The sequence below is a fragment of the Carcharhinus amblyrhynchos genome, chromosome 14 (genome assembly GCF_965287045.1).
Source record: "Carcharhinus amblyrhynchos chromosome 14, sCarAmb.v2.hapA, whole genome shotgun sequence".
Classification (NCBI taxonomy): Eukaryota; Metazoa; Chordata; class Chondrichthyes; order Carcharhiniformes; family Carcharhinidae; genus Carcharhinus; species Carcharhinus amblyrhynchos.
In genome coordinates, this window is record NC_137337.1 from 20,207,296 (window position 1) to 20,219,518 (window position 12,223).

Sequence of the window (12,223 nt, forward strand, 5' to 3'; positions counted from 1 at the left end):
TACCACTGCACCAAGGAAGAATTCTAGGTTTGAAATGTTGAAAATAGGAAACATATTAAAATTTATTATTTGGATTGGTAATTGAGACTTGTGAAGCAGTTAAACAACTTAAAATATATTACAACAAATAGATAAACTTTAAAGACAAAAACTATTTACATTTTTCATAAATTTGGCATTGTTATCACAGAGAACAATTGTAATAGCTGTTGTTTAATTACTCACTTTCCAGACTTCTTGCTTGTACTTCATAAGGCTTTCCAATAGCTGGCAATGGTACACTATGAAAAATAGTTTCAAATAAGGATTTATTGAATCCATCATTTCATATCAAATTAGCAATAATTTTGTTAAAATTGAGCAGTGAGATTAACCACAATAGAACTTGATCTGTGTATACTTAAAATAATGAAATTAATTCTAAATATGAAGAAAGTCAATAACTACTTTATTGGCATTATTTACAAAATATTCTTTGTTAGCAATATCTATTTTTGAGCTAGTGAAAGGTGTTTTCTCCATTATCATAAATCAAGTATTGATTGATTGAATGATGACAAAGACCTGCGTACACTCACGCATGTCTGTGTGAAAATTATTCCTTCCTATTTAAATAATTTGCTTGTCAGCAGGTTGTTATGGACTGTATTGAGAAATATTTTAAAATGTAATCTCACGCTGAAGTTATGAGAAGCTGCTGAAGACTTTAAGAACATCATGACTGAGGAAAGAAAAATCATGTGTTTGACACAAGTGAAAGACTAGCAGCGGAAACTTCCAACCTCACCTGTGGCTGGCATTCTCTGGTACTCCACTGTTGTGAATGGAGTTTTGGCTGAGTGCTAAATTTTCCATTCTCACTGGCAACAGGGCAGACCCTGAGGTGGAATTCTCCCAAAATTCTAATTGGTGTTCCCACTAATGGGAAAACTAATGAGATTCTTGCTGGGAAGGTCATTGCAATTCAATTTTATTAGATGGTCAACAAACTACAATGGAGGAAATCCCAAAGGTTAAACTTTATCTCCAACTTTACTTTAGCTATACTGTTAATACTGTTCTAAATCACTAATTGTATGTCCCAATATTCACCTAAAGGGTGTTTTGCACAAACCTGGATTTGTCGTATACTGCATAGCAATCATCAGCATTGAAGATGCAGAATAGTTCACATAAGGTGGAACACCTTCTCGCTTAGATGAACCCACTAAAGAGAACATTTGAAAAATATCAGACTTTCAATTGAAATGTGAGTTATCATCACTATATTTATTTACAAAAACTGAGTGTTAGGATTGTCCACTCTGATTCTACAGCCCCAGGTCTAAGCCTCTCCGCATCTTCCTGCCCTGGGCCACTACATCTCTGTTTATTCCTAGCCCCAGTAATTATCATGGCACTCAACCACTACATTCCTTCCAGTTCCAACCTCTCTACTCCCTCCAGGTCCAGAAATGCCTTCCCATTTTAATGTGATGGCGGAGGTGGCATCTGCACAAATTCTGTGGATGTACAGCACAACAATTACGTGCATTCATGCGCATGTACGTGCATGTGTATCATTCCGGCTTCATATCCATCTCCTCGAAGAAGGCAAACTGTGCTCTCCTTTCATTGGGCAACTGTGCCACTAGTTCACCATATCTGGAGGGATATGAGCTTACATTTCAGTCATGATGGAAGGAAACTGCAGTAATCAATCCAAACAGCATTAAATGCACCAATTATATTTTGAATTAGTGTAGACTTTTGTTCCAGATGCTCACCAGCAGGATAACGCAATGACTTTTCAGAAAAGATAAACAAGTGTTTTTGTTTAAACATGTCTAGATAGTTCAAAGTGCAGATTGGTTGATGTGGCAGAAGCATGCCACTTCTTACATGTTGCACATTTTAGGCTTTCAAATTACATTTAACTTGGAGAAATGGGCTACTTCAGCTCCCATTACTGTGTGGTAAAAGGAATCAATCTGTATCTTCGCCTGCTTCCTCAGTCCAAGCCCCAGTTTTCCTATGCTAGCTTACTCTTCTCCCCACTCTCTTTTTCTCACAGCCCAGTTTGTTTTCTGTTCTCTATCAGTCCAAGCCTAGCCTCCTGCTACCCATCCGCAAGCAATGCGACGGGAGATGAACTGGTTAGATTAAAAAAACAAAAGTCAGCAAAACAATTCAGAAGTATACAGGAAATGCCATTAATTACACTAAAACAGAATAGAGTAAGAAAAGATATTCTGAGAAGTTAACACGCTCCAACTGTAGCAGGCCCTTTTTCCATTTATGCCACTGACACAAAGAAAAAGTAGCAAAAGTGTTAACACCAAGAAAACCACACTGATACATAGAAACAAAGAGGAGGAAAAAGAGAGATAGTGTAACTTTGCAAATGTGTGTTTCTAAAACAAAACTTACATATTGCCATCGGGAGGAAAGATGTGCTGAGATATTCAATGATATCCTTATGAAGAAATGGAGGAAATGTTGCTAAGGTGGAAATCATGGTGTAAGGTAAAGTACTCAGGATGTCATCACTGAGGAAGGGTAGCAAACATGTTGTGGTGTAAAATATGGATTGTCCCAAGTCTGTTTAAAAGAAAGAAACAAAACGAAGTCAAAACAACCCTAGTAAACCTAGCAGTTTGTCAGAAAAAAGTGCATGTTTCAATCAGGATTCCAATTTCAATTTATGGTATTAAATCCATTTAATCTCTCGAATGCAGCTATTTCTTTCTCTTCACAGTTTCACAGTTCAAAGTGTGATCCTCTAGAACAGGTTAAGAGAAACTGCTATACAGCACAATGAAAGTAAAACTGTAAGATTTCCCATTTAAAATATGGAATCATTGTTCTTGTAATTAATTAAATTAATGGATTTGATACACTGGAATATTTGGATCAGGTGCAAATTCAGAGTGAAGCATTGGCCTAGACTTTGCTATAAAAGTAATGATTTGGTTTATTAACACTCACCATTATTTGCATGAAAAATAGACAGTGAGCAAAGATGCACAGTAATACATGAACATTTGGAAGTTGCTGTCCACGTCAAGTTGCTCATCTAGCATCTCAGCAGCAAGCTTCACATTCAAATGTATTGAGCAGCATGATGTTCATATACTAACATTAAGGATACAGATTGAACTCATCACAGAAATTTAGAGCTTATTCATTCTGGCCTCTCTTTATCATCAAAACTTAATTACTGCTAAATAACCTCTCTGGTATTGAAAATTAACTTTCACAAATGCAGAGTTTCTTTTTCTTTCCTTTTTCAGTCCGTTTTATCTCTTCAGTTTAATTCAATTTCACTTCATTTTGCATTCTGCAACTGATTTTACATTTAATTAATTACAAGACAGATACTTAATAATGATTCTTGAATCATGTATGTTCTCAAGGGTCCTAGGTGCCCTGTAGGACACTGTTTAGCTGTTCCACAAACAGCAACTTGACTTGGAAATCCCAACAGAAGGTCCATGGGCAAGTCTAATGAATGGTGACTCCTATGGCAAAATCTGGCTCATGGTTTCAACAATATATAATCATAAAATGGTTGCAGCACTGAAGGAGGCCATTGTGCCTACTGTGATCATGTCGGCTCTCTGCAAGAGCAACTCACCCAGCCCTTTCTCTGCAGCCCTGCAAATTTCTCTCTTCAGGTAATTATCCATCCACCATAATCGAGGGCAAGGAGTTCCAGATCCTACCTACTCAGTGTAAAAAAGTTTTTCCCTCATGTCACCGTCTTTGGTTCTTTTGCCATTTACCTTAAATCAGTTCCCTTTCACCAATGGGAACAGTTTCTCTCTATTGACTCTGTCCAGACCTGGCACAGTGACACAGTGGTTCAATTCCAGCCTTGTGTGGAGTTTGGACATTCTTCCCGCATCTGCATGGGTTTCCTTCGGGTTCTCTGGTTTTCTCCCACATTTCTTATGTAGGTTAAATGGATTGCCATGTCAAATTGCCCCTCAGTGTCTTAAGATGTGTGGGTTAGATGAATTTGCCATGGCAAATGCATGCAGTTATGAGAATAGGACAGAGGGGAAAGCCTGGTTAGAATGCTCTTTCAGAGAGTCAGTGCAGATGCAATGGGCCAAATAGCCTCTTACTGCACTGTAGGGATTCTATAGTTTTATGGACCCCTTGTGACTTTGGACATCTCTTTCAAATCTTCTCTCAAACTTCTCTTTTCTATGTCAACAGTCTTTTATGTTACTTCTGATAGCAATCTATATACATGTACTTTTATCACCAATAGAAATCCTTAAACAATGCAAATACATTAGTCAAACTATTATTATTTTATCAAAGGAATTTAAAAGATATCGGGTTGAAATTATAGCCCTGACTGATATGCAAATCTGGCAAACACATGAAAGACTAATTTTAGGATTTCTCACTCAGGGATTGCTAATTGCAGCTTCTCACAACAATAAGGTATCTCCCCCTCAGTTGGATACCGGTTGAATTAGGTTGCTGTAATAAATTACATTGAAGACTAGAGGCACAAGGATTGGCAGAGCTAAATGTCTTTAGTATAACGTCTTTAATTCAATACACAGCATGTTTCTAAAGTTTCTTCTTTCATTCAAAATGATTCTCTCGTCCAAATGCTCTATTGTAAACTATTAGCGTTTCAATCAGAAGTGAAGCAAACTTCCTCCATCAATATTGGGGAAATCATCTCAGTGTGCTGCCTTGAACTACCATTGATTTTAGCACAATAAACAAATAGCAGCTGATGTGGCCACATTCAACAAAGTTCTTCCTGTCTGATAACAACGCAAGTGTGTTTCTTTAATAAGGAATGGTTGGAGCTAGTGCCAACAATCTCCAACATGGGAGTCATCATGGTGACATCAGATACCAAACAAAAATCACATAATTCCCCAAAGGGAGGAATGTAGGAACATCAAAAGAAAATTCAATGAAGAAGGCTTTCATCCACCTATAGGTGGCTTGTAAGTGCCACTGGCATAACTTACATACAAACATTCAGCAAAAGGAGACCCAGGAATGTGAAATGCAGGAAATTACCTTTAAAAAAGGTAGCAATCCCAAGTAAAAACTAAATAACTAATTTGCTAACAAGTAAAATCAATTCAGAACAAAAATTCAAAATGAAATTGGAAATTAAAGTGTTTGGCTGAGAAACAGTTCCTTTTGAGGAAACAATGTGTTTTGAAGTTATGGCTGGAATTCTCTGACCGTTTGCGCCCTGCCACCGCTGTCAGCGAGAACAGAGAATTTGGCGCTCAGCCAAATTCATTTACTGCAGTGGGGCCAGAGAATTTCACCTGCAGGTGAGATCACAGAATCTGGCCAATGTGTTTCGAAGCTTATATTTTGGAATGGGCACAACCAATACTGCCACGTTCAGAGCCATTAAATCCTGTACAAATACTATCCTACTTATTCTCAATTATGGAACAGAAATACTGAAAGTCCAAATAGAATGATAAAATAACTAATCAGTTTTCCTTTGTGTATGTGCACAACAAGCATTGAAACAGATTGGTAATAGTCACTATAACTGAATGTAGTAGAGAAAATCTAACTTGTAGCATTGTTCCAAATCCCTGCAAACATTGAGTATTTTGCTGCTTACATTATTTAATGGCATACAAATGATTGCATTCATGTTAAATAATAAGCACTGCATAACACATCCTAAGGCTGTGGTGGCACAATGGTTAGCATCGCTGTCTCACACCACCTGGGAACCGGGTTCAATTCCTGGCTTGGGTTACAGTTTGTGTGGAGTTTGCACGTTCTCCCTATGTCTGTGTGGGTTGCTCCAGTTTCCTCCCACAGTCCAAAGATGTGTGGGTTAGGGCATTGGCCATGCTAACTTCTCTTTCAGTGTACCCAAATAGGTGCTGGAGTGTGGTGACTAGGGGGTTTTCACATTAACCTCATTGCAGTGTGAATGCCAGCCTACTTGTGACTAATAAATAAACTTCTGGGTTATATAATTTTATACTTTCATGGAAGGCTGAATTTATTTAGTTCAAAACTAATAATTTTGCTGTCTTCAGTGGTATAAACATTTAACATCTCTTCCTAAACCATAGGAAAATATTTAAAATAAAGCTGCATAAAATCATAAGAAGGCCCAAATATCAGAAAATGAGACAGAAACTAATATGTTTCACCAAAATAGGAACCACTGCTTACCGTGTTGGCCATGTTGTAGCAAAGGAACCAGGTCAAGTAGGGTCACCAATGTCACATAAAGGCCTTGATAGTCCAATGAAGGATATTCTGAAAGCTGTGCATCACGACTTTGCTGACTACGCTCAGAGGGAGCATCACGGAGGACGCTGTAAAGGAGGGAGCGAGTAACAGTAGGGTTGATGGAACTGACTTGTGGTCTTAGGGATGGGGTGAGTGGGAATGGCACAGGAAAAAGACACATAGTCATGGGCACTGTCAAATTGGAGCCATCCTGGTTGTCCTTCCTCCCTATGCGGGACAAAATGCTGTTTTGGAACAAAGAAAAAAAAGAGACAACAAAGACACAAAGAACAGCACATTACATTAAAATGACACTACAGACAACATAATAAAATACCAGATCAAAAGAGCACATAGGATCCAAACCCAGAAAATAAAGAATATTAATTATGTTATGAATATTCTACAGTAACATTCTACTACGTACATTTGGAATGGAATCAGAATTACTTAATTATTGCATCCTATGTGCTATCTGGTAAGAAGGAGCAAATAAATATAATGACATGTTCTAGGTGCCACCTCCATGTAAAATTCCTTATATGGATATCAAATAAAAAGCAGTACAAGAATATTGAAGGAATTGTATATGAGAACAGAACTTAAACAGCAAGAGGATTTGCTTATTTTTAAAAGGCGTGTTCAAGATCAGTTTAAATATAACAAATCTAGCTGAAGTTGTCTAGTGTACATTTCTAGATTATTAACAAAATCCTAAATTCTTACTCTAGCGCAAAAAGATTTCGTAGAGGCAGAGTTTTACCGCACAAAACAAGGCCCTTCGGCCCACTGTGTCTGTGCTAGCCATCAAGCACCTATCTATTCTTATCCCATTTTCCAGCACTTGACCCATAACCTTGTATGCTTTGTTGTTTAGAATGCTCATCTAAATGTTTTGTAAATGCTACTCTACCACATTTTTCAGGAAAGGTTTTCAAAATACACTTAGTCTTAAAAAATGATGTTGATTAATTTTATTATTTTCATCATTAAACCAAACAATTAAAATTAAGTCACCCATACAGTGACATTGTTTTTATCTGCAAAAATGATCAACTGTGGTTAAATCCACTGTTAATAATGAATCACTTCTCTGCTGCCAATATTATAAACATCTTTGCTATCCTTGATGAGCCAACTGTAGCTTATTTGACTAAGCCTTACACTTACTTATTCTATCCATTTCTCCTTGCCCCATTTCACAAAGCAGGCAGCCAATCTACTTCCAGCCTTCTGCAATTCTGTAACCACTCTACAAGAGGTGCACGAGAGTGATCCTTGGTGATATAGTCACCAATATATTGTCCTTTACTGTTGGAAAGTAACACCACTCCACAGCTGGGACTTCCTATATCTGGCTTTAATTTCACATTTATAACAAGAATTAATATTGTTACAAGTCCCAAGGTGTTTCATAGCAGCATTATAAATGAAAGATTAATACTGAGCTACATGGGGAGATTAGGCTGGATGACCAAAGGCTTGCCCAAAGTCTTTAAGGAACGACATGAAGAAGGAAAGTGAGGTAGAAAGGCAGACAGGTGTAAGGAGGAAATTTCAGAACATGGAGCCCAGCAACCGAAAGCACAGCCACCAATGGTGGAGCAATTATAATTGGCAACACACAATATGCCAGAAATAGAAGAGTGCAGATATCAGGGGGTTGTGGGGTTGGAGGATATTACAGAAATATGGAGGGCCAAGGCCACGGAGAGATTTGAAAATAAGAGTGAGAATTTTAAAGTCAAGGGCCAGAATTCTCCAACCTTTCATGCCAGCAGGATTCTTCAGCCCTGCTAGCAGCACTGGTTTCCTGCCAGCATGGGGTGATGTCAATGGGAATTCCCAGCCAGCAGGAAACACGTGCCTGGGAGGCTGGAGAATCTCACCCAAGATGTTATGTGGCCAAGAGGCAATGCAAGTCAACAAAAACAAGGTCTATAAGGGAACAGGACCTGTTGCATGTTAAGACGTGAGCAGCTGAGTTTTGGATGACTCGAGTTTACAACTGCTCTGTAACATGTTAGGAAAAAAGAAATGCTGTAAACTAAATACTCTGGGGGGTAAATTATAGTGCCCTAAAATCAAGCACAGGGACCACAAAGCATGATTAATCCACATTTGGTCAATTTAATTCTGGCAGCACATCAGATTTGTGCTGTCTGCCTATTTGAATGATTGCTGTACGCAGCCAATACTGACCATGCTTTTCACTATTGAACGGATCAACAAAGAGTCCAAAATCATAACTTGTTAACACTACTTAAAGTTGGCCTGTACTGCCTAAAGCCAATCTGCATCTCTTAAAGGGGAGATGCATTTTTATTGGAGAAACTGCTGGCAGTCATATAGAGCTGAATTTGAAAACAGTGGCGAACGTCACCACATGGGTGAGAGAGAGGAGGCTCCAAGCTTTTCAACCATGCAATGAAGGTCTTAGTGGAGGAGAGATATTCTGTTTCCACAGAGTGTCAAAGCATATACCCAAAGTTCAGTGGGAGCAGCTAGCCACAGAAGTCAATGTCAGGAATTAAGTCCTGAGGACGGATGTGCAGTGGTACATGAAGTTCAGTGGCCTTATATGGATGGTCACCATCAGTAAATACATCTTCAAATGCCAGCAACTGCACTACTTGTCTTTAGCCACAGCTCAACTCACCTGTCAATCTTGACCAATCAGAATTCAAGCTTAACATTCATAGCTTCAGTTCACCCTTAGGAACTTTACATTGCTATAAGCCTGACACTTCTAATCTGCATCTTACAGACACTGCCAGCTAATCAACCATGACCGCTCAAACAGCACTGAGACACTATATTTTACTTATAGGACAAAAAAGTACATAACAAAAAGCAGGATTTAACCAGAGGGGGACAAGCCTACCTGTATGTCCTCACCTCCGCTGAGGAGACATTTCTGGCCATTACTGAAATATCCACTGCTGGGGCTGTAGTCAGCAAAGGGATTCAAACAATAGTATCCTCATATCTAATCCTTCTACTCACATTCCCTTTCTGTTCAACAAGGAAACAATCTTCTGCAATGGTGGTGTTCCCCTATGTCTGCTGCCCTTGACCTTCTTGGTGGTCAAGGTCACAAGTTTGGAAGGTGCAGTTAGAGAATGTTTGCCAAGTTGCTGTAATGCATCTTACATATGGTACACACTATGCCAGTGGCAGAGAGATAATGTTTAAGGTGGTGAATAGAGTGCCAATCAAGCGAGCTGCTTTGCTCCAAAAGATACTTAATTTCTTGAGTGTCATTGGAACTGCACACATCCAGGTAAGTGAAGGATATTCCATCATAATCCTGACTTGTGCCTTGTAGATGTGGACAGATTTTGGGGAATCAGGGGATGAGTTATATGTCACAGGATTCCCAGCCTCTCGTGTGTGCCTTTGCCTGCCCTGGTGTGCATACATAGTGCTGCCAAGTGATTGTAGCATAGTTGATGGAAGATTGCTGACATTCAGTGGAGGTGACTGCAGATAGTCTTGGAGGAAGACCCTGAGCAGTTCTGGGTCTAGAAGATTCAATCACAGACTGCAAAATCTCAGCAATAGGGGAGGCAGCAGTCTGGATGTGCTGGCTGACAGGCAACAGCAAAGGTACTAGTGGACAACAGTTACTTGAATTTGTGAGACATCACTCCAGTGGAAGGGCAGTAACGCATGATTATGAGCCTACTGTCCTCTCTCAGGTTGATAGCATTCATTTGCCATTCCACTAAAAATAGATTCTAAGAGAATGCATAATGGTGATTTGATGACTTTTTATATGTAATTTGGCATTATTTCATGTATAAATTTAATTTGGAATGTTTAGTTGTGATGGTTTATATTTTTGCATTGCAACCAAGCTAACAATTGTGACAGTCAGTGGCAGAGGGAAAGGGTGAGAGCACTGCTGAATAGGAAGTTGGGGCTTCTGGTAATTGGAATCACAGTCAGATGAGTTGTTTGTGAACATCCCAAGCAGAAAGGGGCAGTCTAGATTGCCTCCTTTCTTCCTCTTCTCCGTCTTCCTCATGCTCCTGGTCCTCAGCTGCTCATCATGGAACTGGTGAAATGGGCCATCCCATTTTTTGGCAAGCTTGTGTAATATGCAGCAGACCACCAGGTTCTTGACAGCTTCTCTGCTGAGTACCGTTGCCACCCTTTGGTTTGTCACAGTAGATCAATTGTGGTTCACACAGCAGACTGATGAAAGATGCAGGCATTAGGACTACAGTCAGGATACTAGGCACTGATTTGCATGATACATGCCTGATGGCCACACACCAGCTGGATGTTGAGTAATGAAACCCTTTTGGTCCTGATATAAGGCAGATATGGCATGTGGCTTCAGCAAAGCAATGTGCATGCAATCAATGCCACCCACACTATGGGAAAGCCTGCAATCCCTGCTTGCTATTCCTGTTTTTCTGTAGTTTGCTTTCCTTGTATGGATCTCAATGAGCTCCTTTAAACAGCAGTAGACAGCAAACTGTGAGATACTGCAAATATCTTCACCTCATGTTTGGAAGAAGCCAGAAATGTTCTTAAATGTTCTATGCATCAGTCACCTTCACAGCCAATGGCAATGCTGCCCTGAGGTTATAGTTGTGATAGCAGATTTAAATGAGTATGTTCTTGCTGAAGTACAAGTGTCTCACTCAGTGCTGCTCACTGAGGTTCTTGTAAGACAAGTGCTCCTTGTGCATCATGAGACAGATATGGCCCTCCACTGAGAGCCCTTCTTTCCCCTCCTCCCACATCCATTAGCCTGTACTCTCTTCATTCTCAAATCATGCTATATTCCAACGGGAATGGCTAATAATGTATCCACGTCTAAGAGCAACTCACTTGAAGTCAGCAGAAAATCTACAGCATTTGCCACACCATTCCTTGTAGGCTTTTACAGCTTTAAGAAACTACACAAAGCCCCCCAAAAAGTGTAAAATTATAGCAACTGCCTGAAATAATCAAACAGCAATTAACTTCTATTTAGTTGATGATCCCTTTAAATAAGGAGGTGCTGCCTGCTGCTGAGCACATGTGCAGTTGTGTGAGGTTAAGAGATGATGTCAACTGGAGCATTGAGCTTTAAAGTGGCATCTCTAGACTCAATCAGCATTGCACATTGATTGAAGTTATGGTTTGCCTGCCCTGCATACCCACAATGGGGTGTTCACCATGTACGTTAATGTCCTAGCAAATGTACTGACTGGCACATTTCCCTCCACAAACATGTGCATGCACGGATATCGTTCTGGGGCACTAAGATCACTCATTGTGCCAAAATGAATGGGCATTATAACAAGCTCAATATTTACCCCTATTGTTCTACAGCTCCATTTTTTATGACCATTATAATTCATGAGATACCTCACATTCTGCACTAGATTCTTCATTGTGAAACTTAATGGGATGCCCACTGATAAATCATTCACTATGTTGTAGAGTAAGTAACATTGAACTTGTGTCACTAATCATTGACACAATGAGCTCCTCATCTCAGTAAAGGAACATACTAGGAACATCTAGCACTTACACATGGGGGAGGGGGAAAGGAGTGAATCAGCAGATTTGTTAACTCAGTGTGCTCTTCAAATCTTTAGAAAGCATTAGAAAACACCTGAATTCAGTTTCCCTCTCCACTCAGCCTAATCACTGGACAACCAGGGAGGAAATAAAATTGAAAGAATAAGGGTTTATGGCAATATACTTATTTTTCAAATTATTTGAAAACAAAGGGATGATACATAAAAATGCACTAATTTATGAACATCGTTGCACAAGAATTATGAAAACATAATTTAGTCACTACTGGTGTCTTATCTTCACTAAATATAGGATCAGTAACTGCACAATCATCTGTAAAAATAATTCATTCACAAGGGGGTGGCACCTATGAAACATGTTTAAGGAGAAGAATAAACATGTGTGTTTGATATGTAAATCTCTAAACAGCACATGTTTATCACGCCAAAATAATGTCTGTATG

General features: G+C 39.3%; 1 protein-coding gene across 6 annotated transcripts in view; it reads right to left on the reverse strand.

Annotated features, from left to right (window-relative positions):
* The window catches only part of unc79 (unc-79 homolog, NALCN channel complex subunit), a 163,136-nt gene that overhangs the window by 140,192 nt on the left and 10,721 nt on the right, over nt 1-12,223 (reverse strand). For 5 of the 6 annotated variants that reach the window (XM_080202365.1, XM_080202361.1, XM_080202362.1 and 2 more), the window contains exons 3-6: nt 6,178-6,482; nt 2,410-2,580; nt 1,115-1,207; nt 226-281 (exon numbers count right to left, since the gene is read on the reverse strand). In XM_080202365.1, the coding sequence (XP_080058491.1) occupies nt 226-281; nt 1,115-1,207; nt 2,410-2,580; nt 6,178-6,482 (625 nt within the window). The remainder of the gene's footprint in view (nt 1-225; nt 282-1,114; nt 1,208-2,409; nt 2,581-6,177; nt 6,483-12,223) is intronic. The other variant, XM_080202363.1, reaches the window with a different exon arrangement.